The sequence below is a fragment of the Dendrobates tinctorius genome, unplaced genomic scaffold (assembly GCF_039654945.1).
Source record: "Dendrobates tinctorius isolate UK_male_01 unplaced genomic scaffold, ASM3965494v1 ptg000134l, whole genome shotgun sequence".
NCBI lineage: Eukaryota > Metazoa > Chordata > Amphibia > Anura > Dendrobatidae > Dendrobates > Dendrobates tinctorius.
In genome coordinates this window covers 25301055-25314731 of record NW_027361802.1, presented here as the reverse complement: position 1 = coordinate 25314731, position 13677 = coordinate 25301055, and the positions used below count along the sequence as shown (strand labels likewise).

The 13677-nt window shown below is 42.5% G+C and overlaps 1 protein-coding gene across 4 annotated transcripts in view; it reads right to left on the bottom strand.

Annotated features, from left to right (window-relative positions):
• CEP78 (centrosomal protein 78) overlaps positions 1 to 13677 on the bottom strand; it is a 93084-nt gene that overhangs the window by 30474 nt on the left and 48933 nt on the right. For all 4 annotated transcript variants that reach the window (XM_073543806.1, XM_073543807.1, XM_073543808.1 and 1 more), the window contains exon 9: positions 160 to 259. In XM_073543806.1, coding sequence (XP_073399907.1) covers positions 160 to 259 — 100 coding nt within the window. The remainder of the gene's footprint in view (positions 1 to 159; positions 260 to 13677) is intronic.

Below are 13677 nucleotides of genomic sequence, written 5' to 3'. Positions count from 1 at the left end.
TTCAAAATGAGTGGTAATATTTGTGGTCACACACCACATATCAGCAAGGTACAGCACAATATAACAATATGTTATAAATTATATATCCCTTTTAACAACCGCAAGTTATTTTATTGAATGAAATCAGATATTTCTTAACATTTACTAAGACATACATACCAATGCGGATTGTGCTCTTTCCTTTTAGCCCATTTCGCAACGCTGCTGACCGCTTCATTTTTGACCCTTCCTTTGAACATGGTGATGTAAACCACTTGTACTATTAAAACAGAGGATTGACAGTGACTTATGTGACCATTTTGGAAATTCTTCCAAAACAAAACACATTTTTAATCATCCTGGGGCATACAGAACCCCCAGTATTGTATTGTATTTGTACAATAGTATACGGTTATCATTTGCTTGCTTTGTAAATTGTAATTGAGAAGGAAAAGAAAAAAAAAAAAACACTTATCGGGAATGGAATTAGGCTAAAAATATATTTTATATATACACACACGTGATGCTGAAAAAAAAAGTGTGCTTTCTGTGACACTACTCCATTTTAGTCACTGATCAGACAGCAACAACTGTATGTAGAGGTATATGTTGTGAATTAAAAATAGAACACAATATATATATATAATTAATCAAATATTTGCGCTATAAGTACCTACTTTCCAAATTTAATAAATAATTGCATGAATATAAGGACAATAAGAATCTAAGTCCAAGGTATCCTAGGTAGGTCTCAAATATAGCATGCGGAGCACTAGGATAGTAAGTCCAAGAAGTAAATAAGAGCATAAAATGCACTGAGAGTCACTTAAAAACACAGGGCCACAGGATAGACTGAAGGTACATAAATAATCTACTCAACGGTGGTGGGGTCTTCCTCTCATCCACTCGATATAGGCGATGTTACCATGTTCCGAGTTTCCATGGAGGGTCCTTTGTAAGTGATCCTCCTTATTAAAAAAAAAAAAAATTTGCGGCAGCTCAGGGGTACGAAATCTTCAATACCCTGACGAAGGAAACCGCGTATTTCAGAAACGCGTAGGAAGGAATTGGTCCCTGTCGTACCTCGTACTTCTGCCGGTCACATGACCGCATACGTCACACAGGTCTTGGTGGCTCTTGCAGGTCTCTACCACGAGTTAACCACGCTCGCGCACCGCTGTAGAAGAGGCTGGGGAGCGTGTCACCGGCTGGGACAGCACACCTGAAAATTTCGTACCTTGCGCTGCCGCAAGTTTTTTAATAAGGAGACAGAAGGTAGCACTCACCATTCCCTAAAATCCAGGCTTTATTAGAACAACATTAAAACATTTTCAGCAGGGAGGGTAGAACAAATGGATGTGGTTGGACGACGCCCGTTTCACGCACCTGCCCTTCTATGGGAAAATGTGTGAAACTCTGGTGGAAAGTATGCCAAGACACATTACACACACATATACAGTCATATGTAAAAGTTTGGGCACCCCTATTAATGTTAACCTTTTTTCTTAATAGCAATTTTGGTTTTTGCAACAGGTATTTCAGTTTCATATATCTAATAACTGATGGACTCAGTTATATTTCTGGATTCAAATGAGGTTTATTGTACTAACAGAAAATGTGCAATCTGCATTTAAACAAAATTTGACCGGTGCAAAAGTATGGGCACCCTTATCATTTTCTTGATTTGAACACTCCTAACTACTTTTTACTGACTTCCTGAAGCACTAAATTGGTTTTGTAACCTCATTGAGCTTTGAACTTCATAGCCAGGTGTATCAAATCATGAGAAAAGGTATTTAACCCCTTCCTGACATAAGACGTACTATCCCGTCCATGGGACCCAGGCCCCTATGCCCATGGACGGGATAGTACGTCTAGCGCGATCAGCGGCGCCCACGTGGTGAGCGCCGCTGATCGCGGCCGGGTGTCAGCTGATTATAACAGCTGACACCCGGCACAATGTGTCAGGGGCGGTCACGGACCGCCCCCGACACGTTAACCCCTTGCACACCGCGATCAAACATGATCGCAGTGTACCGGGGGTTAAAGGGAAGCATCGGCAGGGAGGGGGCTCCCTCCGTGCTTCCCTGAGCCCCCCACGGCAGCGCAATGTGCAGCGCTGCTGCGGGGGGCTCCTTTCCTCCAGGCCCCCGAATCCAAGATGGCGACGGGGGCCTTCGGGGGCCTGAGGAAGCTGGCTTCCTCAGTGCCTGCAAAGCGCAGGCATGAGGAAGCCTTCTGCAGTGCCTGTGTCAGATCGCTGTCACAGGACAGTGATGTCCCACCTGGGACTATTTAATAAAGTAAAAAAATAAAATAAAAAAAGTATTAAAATAATAAAAAAAAAAATAAAAAAAAAAAAAAAAAAATCGCCAAATAAATTAGAAAAAAAAAAAAAATATTCCCCCAATAAATCCATTTTTTGGAAATAATAATAAAAAAAAAAACAATAAAAGTACACATATTAGGTATCGCCGCGTCCGTAATGACCCGCCCTATAAAACTGTCCCATTAGTTAACCCCTTTAGCGAACCCCTTAAAAAATAAAAATAAAAAACGAAGCAAAAAATAATGATTTATTATCATACCGCCAAACAAAAAGTGTAATAACGCGCGATCAAAAAGACGCATATAAATATCCATGGTACCGCTGAAAACGTCATCTTGTCCCGCAAAAAATGAGCCGCCACACAGCATCATCAGCAAAAAAATAAAAAAGTTATAGCTCGCAGAATAAAGCGATGCAAAAATAATTATTTTTTATATAAAATAGTTTTCATTGCATAAAACCGACAAAAACATAAAAAAAATGACATAAATGAGGTATCGCTGTAAACGTACTGACCCGAAGAATAAAATCGCTTTATCAATTTTACCGCACGCGGAACGGTGTAAACGCACCCCCCCAAAAGAAATTCATGAAACGCTGGTTTTTGTTCATTCTGTGTCCCAAAAATAGGAATAAAAAGCGATCAAAAAATGTCACGTGTCCGAAAATGGTACCAATAAAAACGTCAACTCGTCCCGCAAAAAATAAGACCTCAGATGACTCGGTGGGTCAAAATACAGAAAAATTATAGCTCTCAATATGTGGTGATGCAAAAACTATTTTTACAATAAAAAGCGTCTTTTAGCGTGCGACAGCTGCCATATATAAAAACCGCCATAAATAGTAAATCAAACCCCCCGTCATCACCCCCTTAGTTAGGGAAAAATGATAAAATTAAAAAAAAAGTATTTATCTCCATTTTCCCGTTAGGGTTAGGGTTAGGGCTAGGGTTAGGGCTAGGGTTAGGGCTCAGATTAGGGTTAGGGGTGTGTTGGGGTTAGGGTTGGAGTTATAATTGGGGGGTTTCCACTGTTTGGGCACATCAGGGGCTCTCCAAATGCAACATGGCGTCTGATCTCAATTCCAGCCAATTCTGAGTTGAAAAAGTCAAATGTTGCTCCTTCCCTTCCAAGCTCTGCCATGCGCCCAAACAGTGTTTTACCCCACATGTAGGGTATCAACCTACTCAGGACAAATTGCAAAACAATTTTTGGGGTCCAATTTCTCCTGTTACCCTTAGGAAAATAAAAAATTGGGGGCAAAAATATCATTTTTGTGGAAAAAAATGATTTTTTTATTTTCACGTCCGAGTGTTATAAACTTCTGTGAAGCACTTGGGGGTTCAAAGTGCTCACCACACATCTAGATAAGTTCCGTGGGGGGTCTAGTGTCCAAAATGGGGTCACTTGTGGGGAGTTTCAATAGTTTAGGTACATCAGGGGCTCTCCAAACGCACATGACACCCGCAGACCATTCCATCAAAGTCTGCATTCCAAACCATCACTGCTTCCCTTCCGAGCCCCGACGTGTGTCCATACAGTAGTTTTCTCCCACATATGGGGTGTCAGCGTACTCAGGCCAAATTGGACAACAACTTTTGGGGGTCCAATTTCTCCTGTTACCCTTGGGAAAATGAAAAAATTGGGGACTAATTGATCATGTTTCTGGAAAAAATACGATTTTTTTATTTTCATGCCCTGGCATTATAAACTTCTGTGAATCTCTGGGGGGTTCAAAGTGCTCACCTCACATCTAGATAAGTTCCTTAGTGGGTCTAGTTTTCAAAATGGGGTCATTTGTGGGGGGTTTCCACTGTTTAGGTACATTAGGGGCTCTCCAAAGGCAACATGACACCCGCAGACCATTCCATCAAAGTCTGCCTTCCGAAACGTCACTACTTCCCTTCCGAGCCCCGACGTGTGCCCATACAGTAGTTTTCTCCCACATATGGGGTATCAGCATACTCAGGACAAATTGGACAACAACTTTTGGGGTCCAATTTCTCCTGGTACCCTTGGGAAAATAAAAAAATGGTGACTAAAAGATCATGTTTGTGGAAAAAAATACGAATTTTTTATTTTCACGCCCGGGCATTATAAACTTCTGTGAAGCCCATGGGGGTTCAAAGTTCTCACCACACATCTAGATAAGTTCCTTAGGGGGTCTAGTTTCCAAAATGGTGTCATTTGTGGGGGGTTTCCACTGTTTTGGTACATCAGGGGTTTTCCAAACGCGACATGGTGTCCGATCTCAATTCCAGCCAAAAACGTCAAATGGCGCTGCTTCCCTTCCGAGCTCTGCCATGCGCCCAAATAGTGGTTTACCCCCACATGTGGGGTATCAGCGTACTCAGGACAAATTGCACAATAACTTTTAGGGTCCTGTTACCCTTGGGAAAATAAAAATTGGGGTGAAAAGATCATTTTTGTGGAAAAAATATGATTTTTTAATTGTACCGCTGTACGTTATAAACTTCTGTAAAGCCCTTGTGGGTTCAAAGTTCTCACCACATATCTAGATAAGTTCCTTGGGGGGTCTAGTTTCCAAAATGGGGTCACTTGTAGGGGGTTTCCACTGTTTAGGTACATCAGGGACTCTCCAAACGTGACATGGCGTCCAATCTGAATTCCAGCCAATTTTGCATTGAAAAAGTCAAACGGCGCTCCTTCCATTCTGAGCTCTGCCATGCACCGAAACAGTGGTTCCCCCCACATATCAGGTATCTGCGTACTCAGGACAAATTGCACAATAACTTTTGCAGTCCAATTTCTCCTGTTACCCTTGGTAAAATAAAAAAAATTGAACCTGAAGTATTTTTTTTAATAAAAAAAGTTAGATGTTCATTTTTTTTTAACTATTCAAAAAAATTCCTGTGACGCACCTAAAGGGTTAATAAACTTCTTGAATGTGGTTTTGAGCACTTTAAGGGGTGCAGTTTTTAGAATGGTGTCACTTTTGGGTATTTTCTATCATATAGACCCCTCAAAGTGGCTTCAAATGTGATGTGGTCCTAAAAATAAAATGGTGTTGTAAAAATGAGAAATCGCTGGTCAACTTTTAACCCTTATAACTTCCTAACAAAAAAAAATTTTGGTTCCAAAATTGTGCTGATGTAAAGTAAACATGTGGGAAATGTTAGTTATCAAGTTTTTTGTGTGCCGTATCTCTGTGATTTAAGGGCATAAAAATTCAAAGTTGGAAAATTGCGAAATTTTCAAAATTTTCGCCAAATTTCCGTTTTTCTCACAAATAAACGCAAGTTATTTGAATGAAATTTTACCACTAACATGAAGTACAATATGTCACGAGAAAACAATGTCAGAATCACCGGGATCCATGGAAGCGTTCCAGAGTTATGACCTCATAAAGGTACAGTGGTCAGAATTGTAAAAATTGGCCCGGTCATGAACGTGCAAACCGCCCTTGTGGGTGAAGGGGTTAAAGTGGCCACTTGCAAGTAGTTCTCCTATTTGATTCTCCTATGAAGAGTGGCATCATGGGCTCCTCAAAACAACTCTCAAATGATCTGAAAACAAAGATTATTCAACATAGCTTTTCAGGGGAAGGATACAAAAAGTTGTCTCAGAGATTTAACCTCTCAGTTTCCACTGTGAGGAACATAGTAAGGAAATGGAAGAACACAGGCACAGTTCTTGTTAAGCCCAGAAGTGCCAGGCCAAGAAAAATATCAGAAAGGCAGAGAAGAAGAATGGTGAGAACAGTCAAGGACAATCCACAGACCACCTCCAAAGACCTGCAGCATCATCTTGCTGCAGATGGTGTCACTGTGCATCGGTCAACAATACAGCGCACTTTGCACAAGGAGAAGCTGTGTGGGAGAGTGATGCGAAACAAGCCGTTTCTGCAAGCACGCCACAAACAGAGTCACCTGAGGTATGCAAAAGCACATTTGGACAAGCCAGTTACATTTTGGAAGAAGGTCCTGTGGACTGATGAAACAAAGATTGAGTTGTTTGGTCATACAAAAAGGCTTTATGCATGCGCTGTATTGTTGACCGATGCACAGTGACACCATCTGCAGCAAGATGATGCTGCAGGTCTTTGGAGGTGGTCTGTGGATTGTCCTTGACTGTTCTCACCATTCTTCTTCTCTGCCTTTCTGACATTTTTCTTGGCCTGCCACTTCTGGGCTTAACAAGAACTGTACCTGTGTTCTTCCATTTCCTTACTATGTTCCTCACAGTGGAAACTGACAGGTTAAATCTCTGAGACAACTTTTTGTATCCTTCCCCTGAAAAGCTATGTTGAATAATCTTTGTTTTCAGATCATTTTAGAGTTGTTTTGAGGAGCCCATGATGCCACTCTTCATAGGAGAATCAAATAGGAGAACTACTTGCAAGTGGCCACTTTAAATACCTTTTCTCATGATTTGATACACCTGGCTATGAAGTTCAAAGCTCAATGAGGTTACAAAACCAATTTAGTGCTTCAGGAAGTCAGTAAAAAGTAGTTAGGAGTGTTCAAATCAAGAAAATGATAAGGGTGCCCATACTTTTGCACCGGTCAAATTTTGTTTAAATGCAGATTGCACATTTTCTGTTAGTACAATAAACATCATTTGAATCCAGAAATATAACTGAGTCCATCAGTTATTAGATATATGAAACTGAAATAGCTGTTGCAAAAACCAAAATTGTTATAAAGAAAAAAGGTTAACATTAATAGGGGTGCCCAAACTTTTACATATGACTATATATATATATATATATATATATATATATATATATATATATATATATATATATATATATAGTGTGTGTGTGTGTGTGTGTGTGTGTGTAAAAAATAGGAACAGCACAAAATACCTTAGAGCAGTGCACACGTCTCCAGACACCTCAATGTCCTTAGATAATAGCAAAAAAAAAGAAAAAGCAGCACCAAAATAGTAGTGGTGTGAACTGTTTAATAACCTAGTGGCGTGGCAACATTTCGGATGTGGCAATCCTTTCTCAAGCAATGAGTCTGTTACAAACACACAGTCTTATAGGGTGTACATACAATGAACATTGATCAATCAATTTCACAAAATCATACATTAGTCATATACATGATTCATGGATTCATAAAGTGATAAGTGCTGGACTATGCATGATAATTTCCATATACACATATGGTTTTCAAGTATCTATATAACAAGTATCAGGTGAAATACAGTGCCATAAAGTGCTAATTGCATTTTAAATTGAAAATTCTCACAGGTGTGTAATCTTATTTCAGGAACATGTGCACTCACAATTTAAAGCTCCTCCATGGCCGCTGCTACTTGTCAGCAAGCCCAATGCTTCACTGCACATGTCTGTGTCAGAAAGACTACATATCCCACAATCCTTTGTGTGCCCGCACATTTGCAGTAGCGCAATAAGGCTAGCGGTGCCATTTTACTCATGGTATATACAGGAAGTGGTCATATGATGCATTTCTGGGATATCCAGCGGTGGAAATGCTCAGCCCGATAATCCAAACCGCTTATCCCAATATCCAGATTAACAAATATTATAATAAAAACCTTAGTAAACAAGATAATACTTTGCTTAGTGGTGCCCTTAGTATATTTCTTTCTAAATTAAGATTATTTTATATTACCTTCATGGCACCAGGTGTTAAGAGCCACTAAAATGCTTCTATAGGGGGGACCAAATCATAAGAGCTACTTGTATGGAAGGAAAGGAACAACGTCCAATACGGTGTCACTAAGCAGGCCGAACCCCGCTATATATAGCAAGATGCCCCCGCTGTACGTGCATAAACGAGCCTACAAAGGGTATCAGCCCCCGAGCCCCATGCACACATGACACCCCCATACCACTGCACTTTCGCTCTCCAATCACAGTATACCCCCAAACTGAGCACAACGGTCTAAAACCAACATGAAATTTATTATCCAAATAAGATTTTTTTTTGGAATTTTTTTTAGAAAACTTTTGCTTCCAGATATAAATTCATACAGCTATAAACACCGACTTGTGCAGTGAAAAAGAGAACATTCTCCAACACAATAAACAATGTGAATGCATCCCCTCCATAAGATCCAAATCTGTGAAAAAATAAAAATAAAAACATTAATAAAAATATAAACAGACATTAAATACAAAGAGAAAACCAAGATTAGAAAGTCATTGTATGTGTCAACTTTACATGATATTATTCGTTTTAAAGTCCACATTGAGACCATTTGGTCTCAATGTGTTCAACTTCATAATCCACTCAGGTTCCTTTCTTTTGAGTAGACGCACCCGATCACCTCCTCTCCTCATTGCTGGTACCGCATCAATTAAGCGGAAGCGAAGTTGTTTTTCTGTATGTGATTTCTCTACAAAGTGTTTGGAAACTGGTAGAGCCATAAGTTTCTTCCTGATGGAACATCGGTGCAGATTTATTCTTGTTTTGAAATCACTAATAATCTGCACAGATGTACCATCAGGAAGAAACGTAGTTGCTCCCACAACAGCCCAATGGGGTTGAGATCTGGTGACTGCGCTGGCTACTCCATTACAGATAGAATAGCAGTTGCCTGCTTGTTCCCAAAATAGTTTTTGCATAATTTGGAGGTGTGCTTTGGGTCACTGTCCTGTTGTAGGATGAAATTGGCTCCAATGAAGCGCTGTCCACAGGGTATGGCATGGCGTTACAAAATGGAGTGACAGCCTACCTTATTCAAAATCCCTTTTACCTTGTACAAATCTCCCACTTTACCAGCACCAAATCATCCCCAGACCATCACATTACCTCCACCATGCTTGACAGATGGCATCAGGCACTCTTCCAGCATCTTTTCAGTTGTTTTGCGTCTCACAAATGTTCTTCTGTGTGATCCAAGCACCTCAAACTTGGATTCCAACGTGGTGTGATGTCATTATGGGCTGCTGTATTGCTGACAGTACTAAACCCCTTATTTTGAGAATTTTGCTCTCTGGTAGGAGGCAAAGCTGGCGTTCTGAGTCCAGCACCAACCCGAGGAAGAATTGCACCTTTTCTGGTACCAACTTTGACTTGAGAGTTTTTACCAGCCATCCTAGCTCCTTTAGGGTTAAAGTCACTTCCTTCACCTGATCTATACAGTGAGTTTCCGACCTCCCCACTATAAGGAAGTCGTCCAGGTATGGGATGATAACCATGTCCCAAGACCGAAGGTATGACATTACTTCCGCCATCGCTTTGGTAAACACCCTTGGCGCTGTGAACAGACCGAATAAAAGGGCTGCATATTGGTAATGCCCGACCTGTTCCTGTACATACAGACATACAGAGCTACCCTCAGGTACTTTTGATAACCCCAATGGTTTGGGATATGGCAGTTGGCATCTTTTAAGTCTATGACTGCCATCAAGCAGTGCTGGAACAACATCTTTGTGGCCGTTTTTATTGACTCCATCTTGGAGTAATTCTCTACCCACTGGTTGAGCTTCCTCAGGTTGACAATAGTTCTCCACGAACCGTCCGGCTTTTGCATCAAAAAGAGGGGGGGGGGGGAATAAAATCCCCTTCCTTCCTCTTGCCTCGGGACTTCTTGAAGTACTTGCTTCTGTACCATACCCAAGACCTCAGTCTCCAGGGCTAGTTGTTCCTCCTGAGACTTCCTGCGAGGTGTTAACACAAAGGTCTGTCAGGGAGGATGGATGAAATCTATCCTTAAGCCATCTCTGATGACATTCAGTACCCAACCACTGGGGGAGATGTTCACCCAGGCAGGAAGGAAGAGAGGGAGCCTTCCCCCTACTTCTGACCTGACGTCATTGGGGGGACTTTTTTGATGATGTAGAGGGTCCTTTGAACATGTAACCAGACCCTCTTTTGCCCTTTAAGACCCAGCTCTTCATTTCCCCCGGGGAACGACCTCTATTAAATTTCCTTCTCCGAAAAGAGGGTTTCTTAGTCTCGCCTGGGAAAAGGGGAAATCCCTTCTTTCTATCACCTGCCTTTTTCAAAATATCCTCTAGTTTCTGCCCATAGAGGAATTGACCATCACGCGGGATGGAACAGAGTCTATGCTTTGAAGGCAAGTCACCCGGACACCCTTTTAACCACAGGGCGCGTCTCGCTGCATTTGACAGGCCTGCCGCCCTGGCCACCAATCTTACCGAGTCAGCTGAGGAGTCCGTTAAGAAGGCTGCTGCCCCTTGCACCAGAGACATATTAGCTAAGATCTCATCCCTTGGTACTTTATTCCACAGCTGTTCCTCAATTTGTTGCAGCCAGATCATAAGAGAGCAGGCGGCAAATGTCCCAGCTATCGCTGGTTTCAAATCTCCTGCTGCCGCCTCCCAGGTGTGCCTCAAGAACATCTGCCTGTTTGTCTAATGGGTCTTTTAGCATGCCGGAGTCTTCTAAAGGCATGGACAACTTTTTTGAGTATCAATTTTAGAGCTTTTTTCCCAGCTTTCAGAGTCTTTCTCCTCAAAAGGGTATCTCCATTTGGATGAAGAAGGTAGACTACCCAATCTCTCTTGCTTCCACTCCTTTTCTATAAGCGCTCTCACCTTCTTATTAACAGGGAAGGTGCGCTTCCTTTTTTTCCTCCAATCCCCTGAACATAACATCCTCTAAGGACTTAGGTGTTTTCTCCTCTTTTAGGCCCATTGTAGACCTGACCGCTTTAACCAGTCTCTCCATATCCTCAGTCGGAAAACACGGTCGGCCTCCTATATCACTGTCTGAGGGGGAGTCCAAGGATTGGGAGAGGAGGAGGAGGGAGCCAGGGATCTCTTAAGACCACCGGAAGGAGAGTCTTCCGAGTCTGTGAGCCCCTTATGCCTCTTCTTGCCCACTTTCCTTAGGGCTCACTTAAGGGAACCCTTTACTTCTGCCCTGATTATGGCCCTAAGGCTAGTGGCGAAGTCGGGGGTCTCTTCTCGAATTGTTTTGCGTATACAGTCAGCGCAGAGATCCTTCTGCCACTGAACTGCCAGCCGGGTTTTGCAAAGAGCACACTCCTTGTTCCTTGCTTTGGCGCTAGCCTTCCTCGGCCTCTGTTGATTAAGCAGAAAAATGACCCCCATTAGCAAAAGAGTGACATTTACGTAGATCACTCACCACCGCTGTCAATCAGGGGTACCGGATTTGGAGACTGATCAGGGATACGACCCACGTCCCTCCTGGAAGCTGAGGAGTCTTGTGACCTTTGGTCGGTATGACTGCCACTCAAGCAGCTGCTCTTCCCAGTGCCCGATCTTCTCTGACCAGACTTAGAACTTGGTAAGAGTTCCTGCTCTTGCAGCTGATGCTCTTGCTATAAATACTCCTCCATGACGAGCTTTGGACATGAGCGCCTCTTCTGTGGTCATCCTTTTAAGAGGGATCCACTGCGCTCTCTGCCTCCTCCGGTACCCTTCTATGCCCCTCCCACCTCCCCTCCAGGCAAAAAATCCCTGCGCTACTGGCCGGCGTTTTCCTCATGTGCACCGCCATCTTGGATCTGGCATGTCATACCGATGTCATGCGGGCACGCCCATTCCCAGCATGGCATGCCTTGCACGCGACGCTGGCAGCACCAACCGGAAGTAGAGCTCCCTGGAGTGATGGACAGCCAGCGGAGGGAGTGTGGCGCAGCAGCCGGAGGGGTCACTGGACCCCTAACTGTGCTGCCCCACGCCCGCACGTACGACAAGGCCCCACAGAACCAGCGGACGGCGCTTCCACTACCTGAAGGCCGGCATACAGGCGCCCTTGCCTGCTCTTTCAGTGCCGGGACAGACCCGGGTGAGTGGAAAAAAAAACAAAAATCTTGAACCGCCGTCTTTCAGCACAAGGGTCCCCGTCAGGACAGGAAACCCAACTGAAGCAAGGGACAGGTACCGCCATTTTATTTTCAGTAGGTTTCCTGTCCTGACTAGGCAGATCCCCTCTCCTCAGGTGTGCTGTCATCGGGGAAGGGAAAAAACAAACTTTAAAAAGCAGACTAGGGACTATGAGTTCGAGGCCAGCCCTAGCTTCTTTGCCCCTCCCTGCTCAACTATACTGACAGATCTCGTTATACTCACACAAAGGAAGAGACCTGTCTGCCATGGGTAGCGAGATAGGGAGTAGAGGACAGGGACTGGCTTTGGACCATTCATCCAAGATGCATGGTCTCTGGCTGACTTTTCACATTATGCAGACTTTTAGAGTGAAACATACAAGGCTGCTATAATGCAGTCAGTATCTCATTCATGCAGCCTACTGTTCGGGAATCATGAATAGTATGTCAGGTCTCCTTTAAAAGATAGAAATAACGGCCTAAATAAGCATAAAATCTTGTCCAGTTTTTACTCAGCACTCATATCCTTTTATAGTCTCAAGTAACATGCAGTGTATTGTAAGGTTTAGCAACACGAATCCTTTACCCAAATCCCCACAGGTTAAGGAATATGAAATCTGTAGAAATAAATCTACTTGTTCAGCCTTGTTTGATGGGAACGGATGATAACGGTAACATAATCAACCTACAAAAGCCAAAACAAAAGCATGCATTTTCTTTTAAGCAAAGCCAGTCATCATAGCTATAGGAGGATCCAAAATCAACAAAATCTTCATTATAACTTTTTATTTCCATGCCACAAACTTGTACAGTCTGAGGAGGTTATACAAGGAACATTATATTCAGTGATAACCTCAATTAAATGTGTGATGCTCTAGTGTCAAGAAAAACATAAAAATAAAATGTACCTTTAACTTAATATACTAAACTATTATGTAAGTTAGAATATCATCAAAGAGGTCAAATATCGCATGAGCAGTGAACTCATCTCAAGTATGATTTTATGCTCTAATATTCCAAAAGGTCAGGGGGTCTCTTCACAAGCAAACCCTTCTATAAGAAAAAAAGAAGAAGGGCTGTAAATTTGAAAATAGATTACCTATAAATCCTAGTCAGGCAGGCCAGGCACGTCCTGTGCACACTTGTAGCACAGCAAGATGAATGCAAGAGCAAAGCTATGATACAACAGTACAACTCAAAGCTTCAATGCAATGCAAACACGTTTTAGAAATACAGTGGCCTGTAAAAGTTTGGGCACCCCTGGTAAAAATTACTGTTATTGTGAAAATCGTAGTTACTTACCGATAACGGTATTTCTCTGATCCCATGACGGCACCACGGAGAGAGAGGGATCCGCCCTCAGGGACAGGAAACCTACAGATGAAAAAGGCGGTACCTCTCTCCCACATCAGTTGGTTTACAGAGCATTACACAGAACTCTCAGCTGCAACTCAAATGGTTATAAAAATCCAAAATTAATCAAATTTACTCAACTTAAGCTTAATAGAGGCACCGTGTGGCTAAGTACTAAAGCTAACTAACTCACTCTTATGTGCACACCTGTGTGTGTGAAAGGGAGGGGATGTACGGGTGCCGTCATGGGATCAGAGAAAT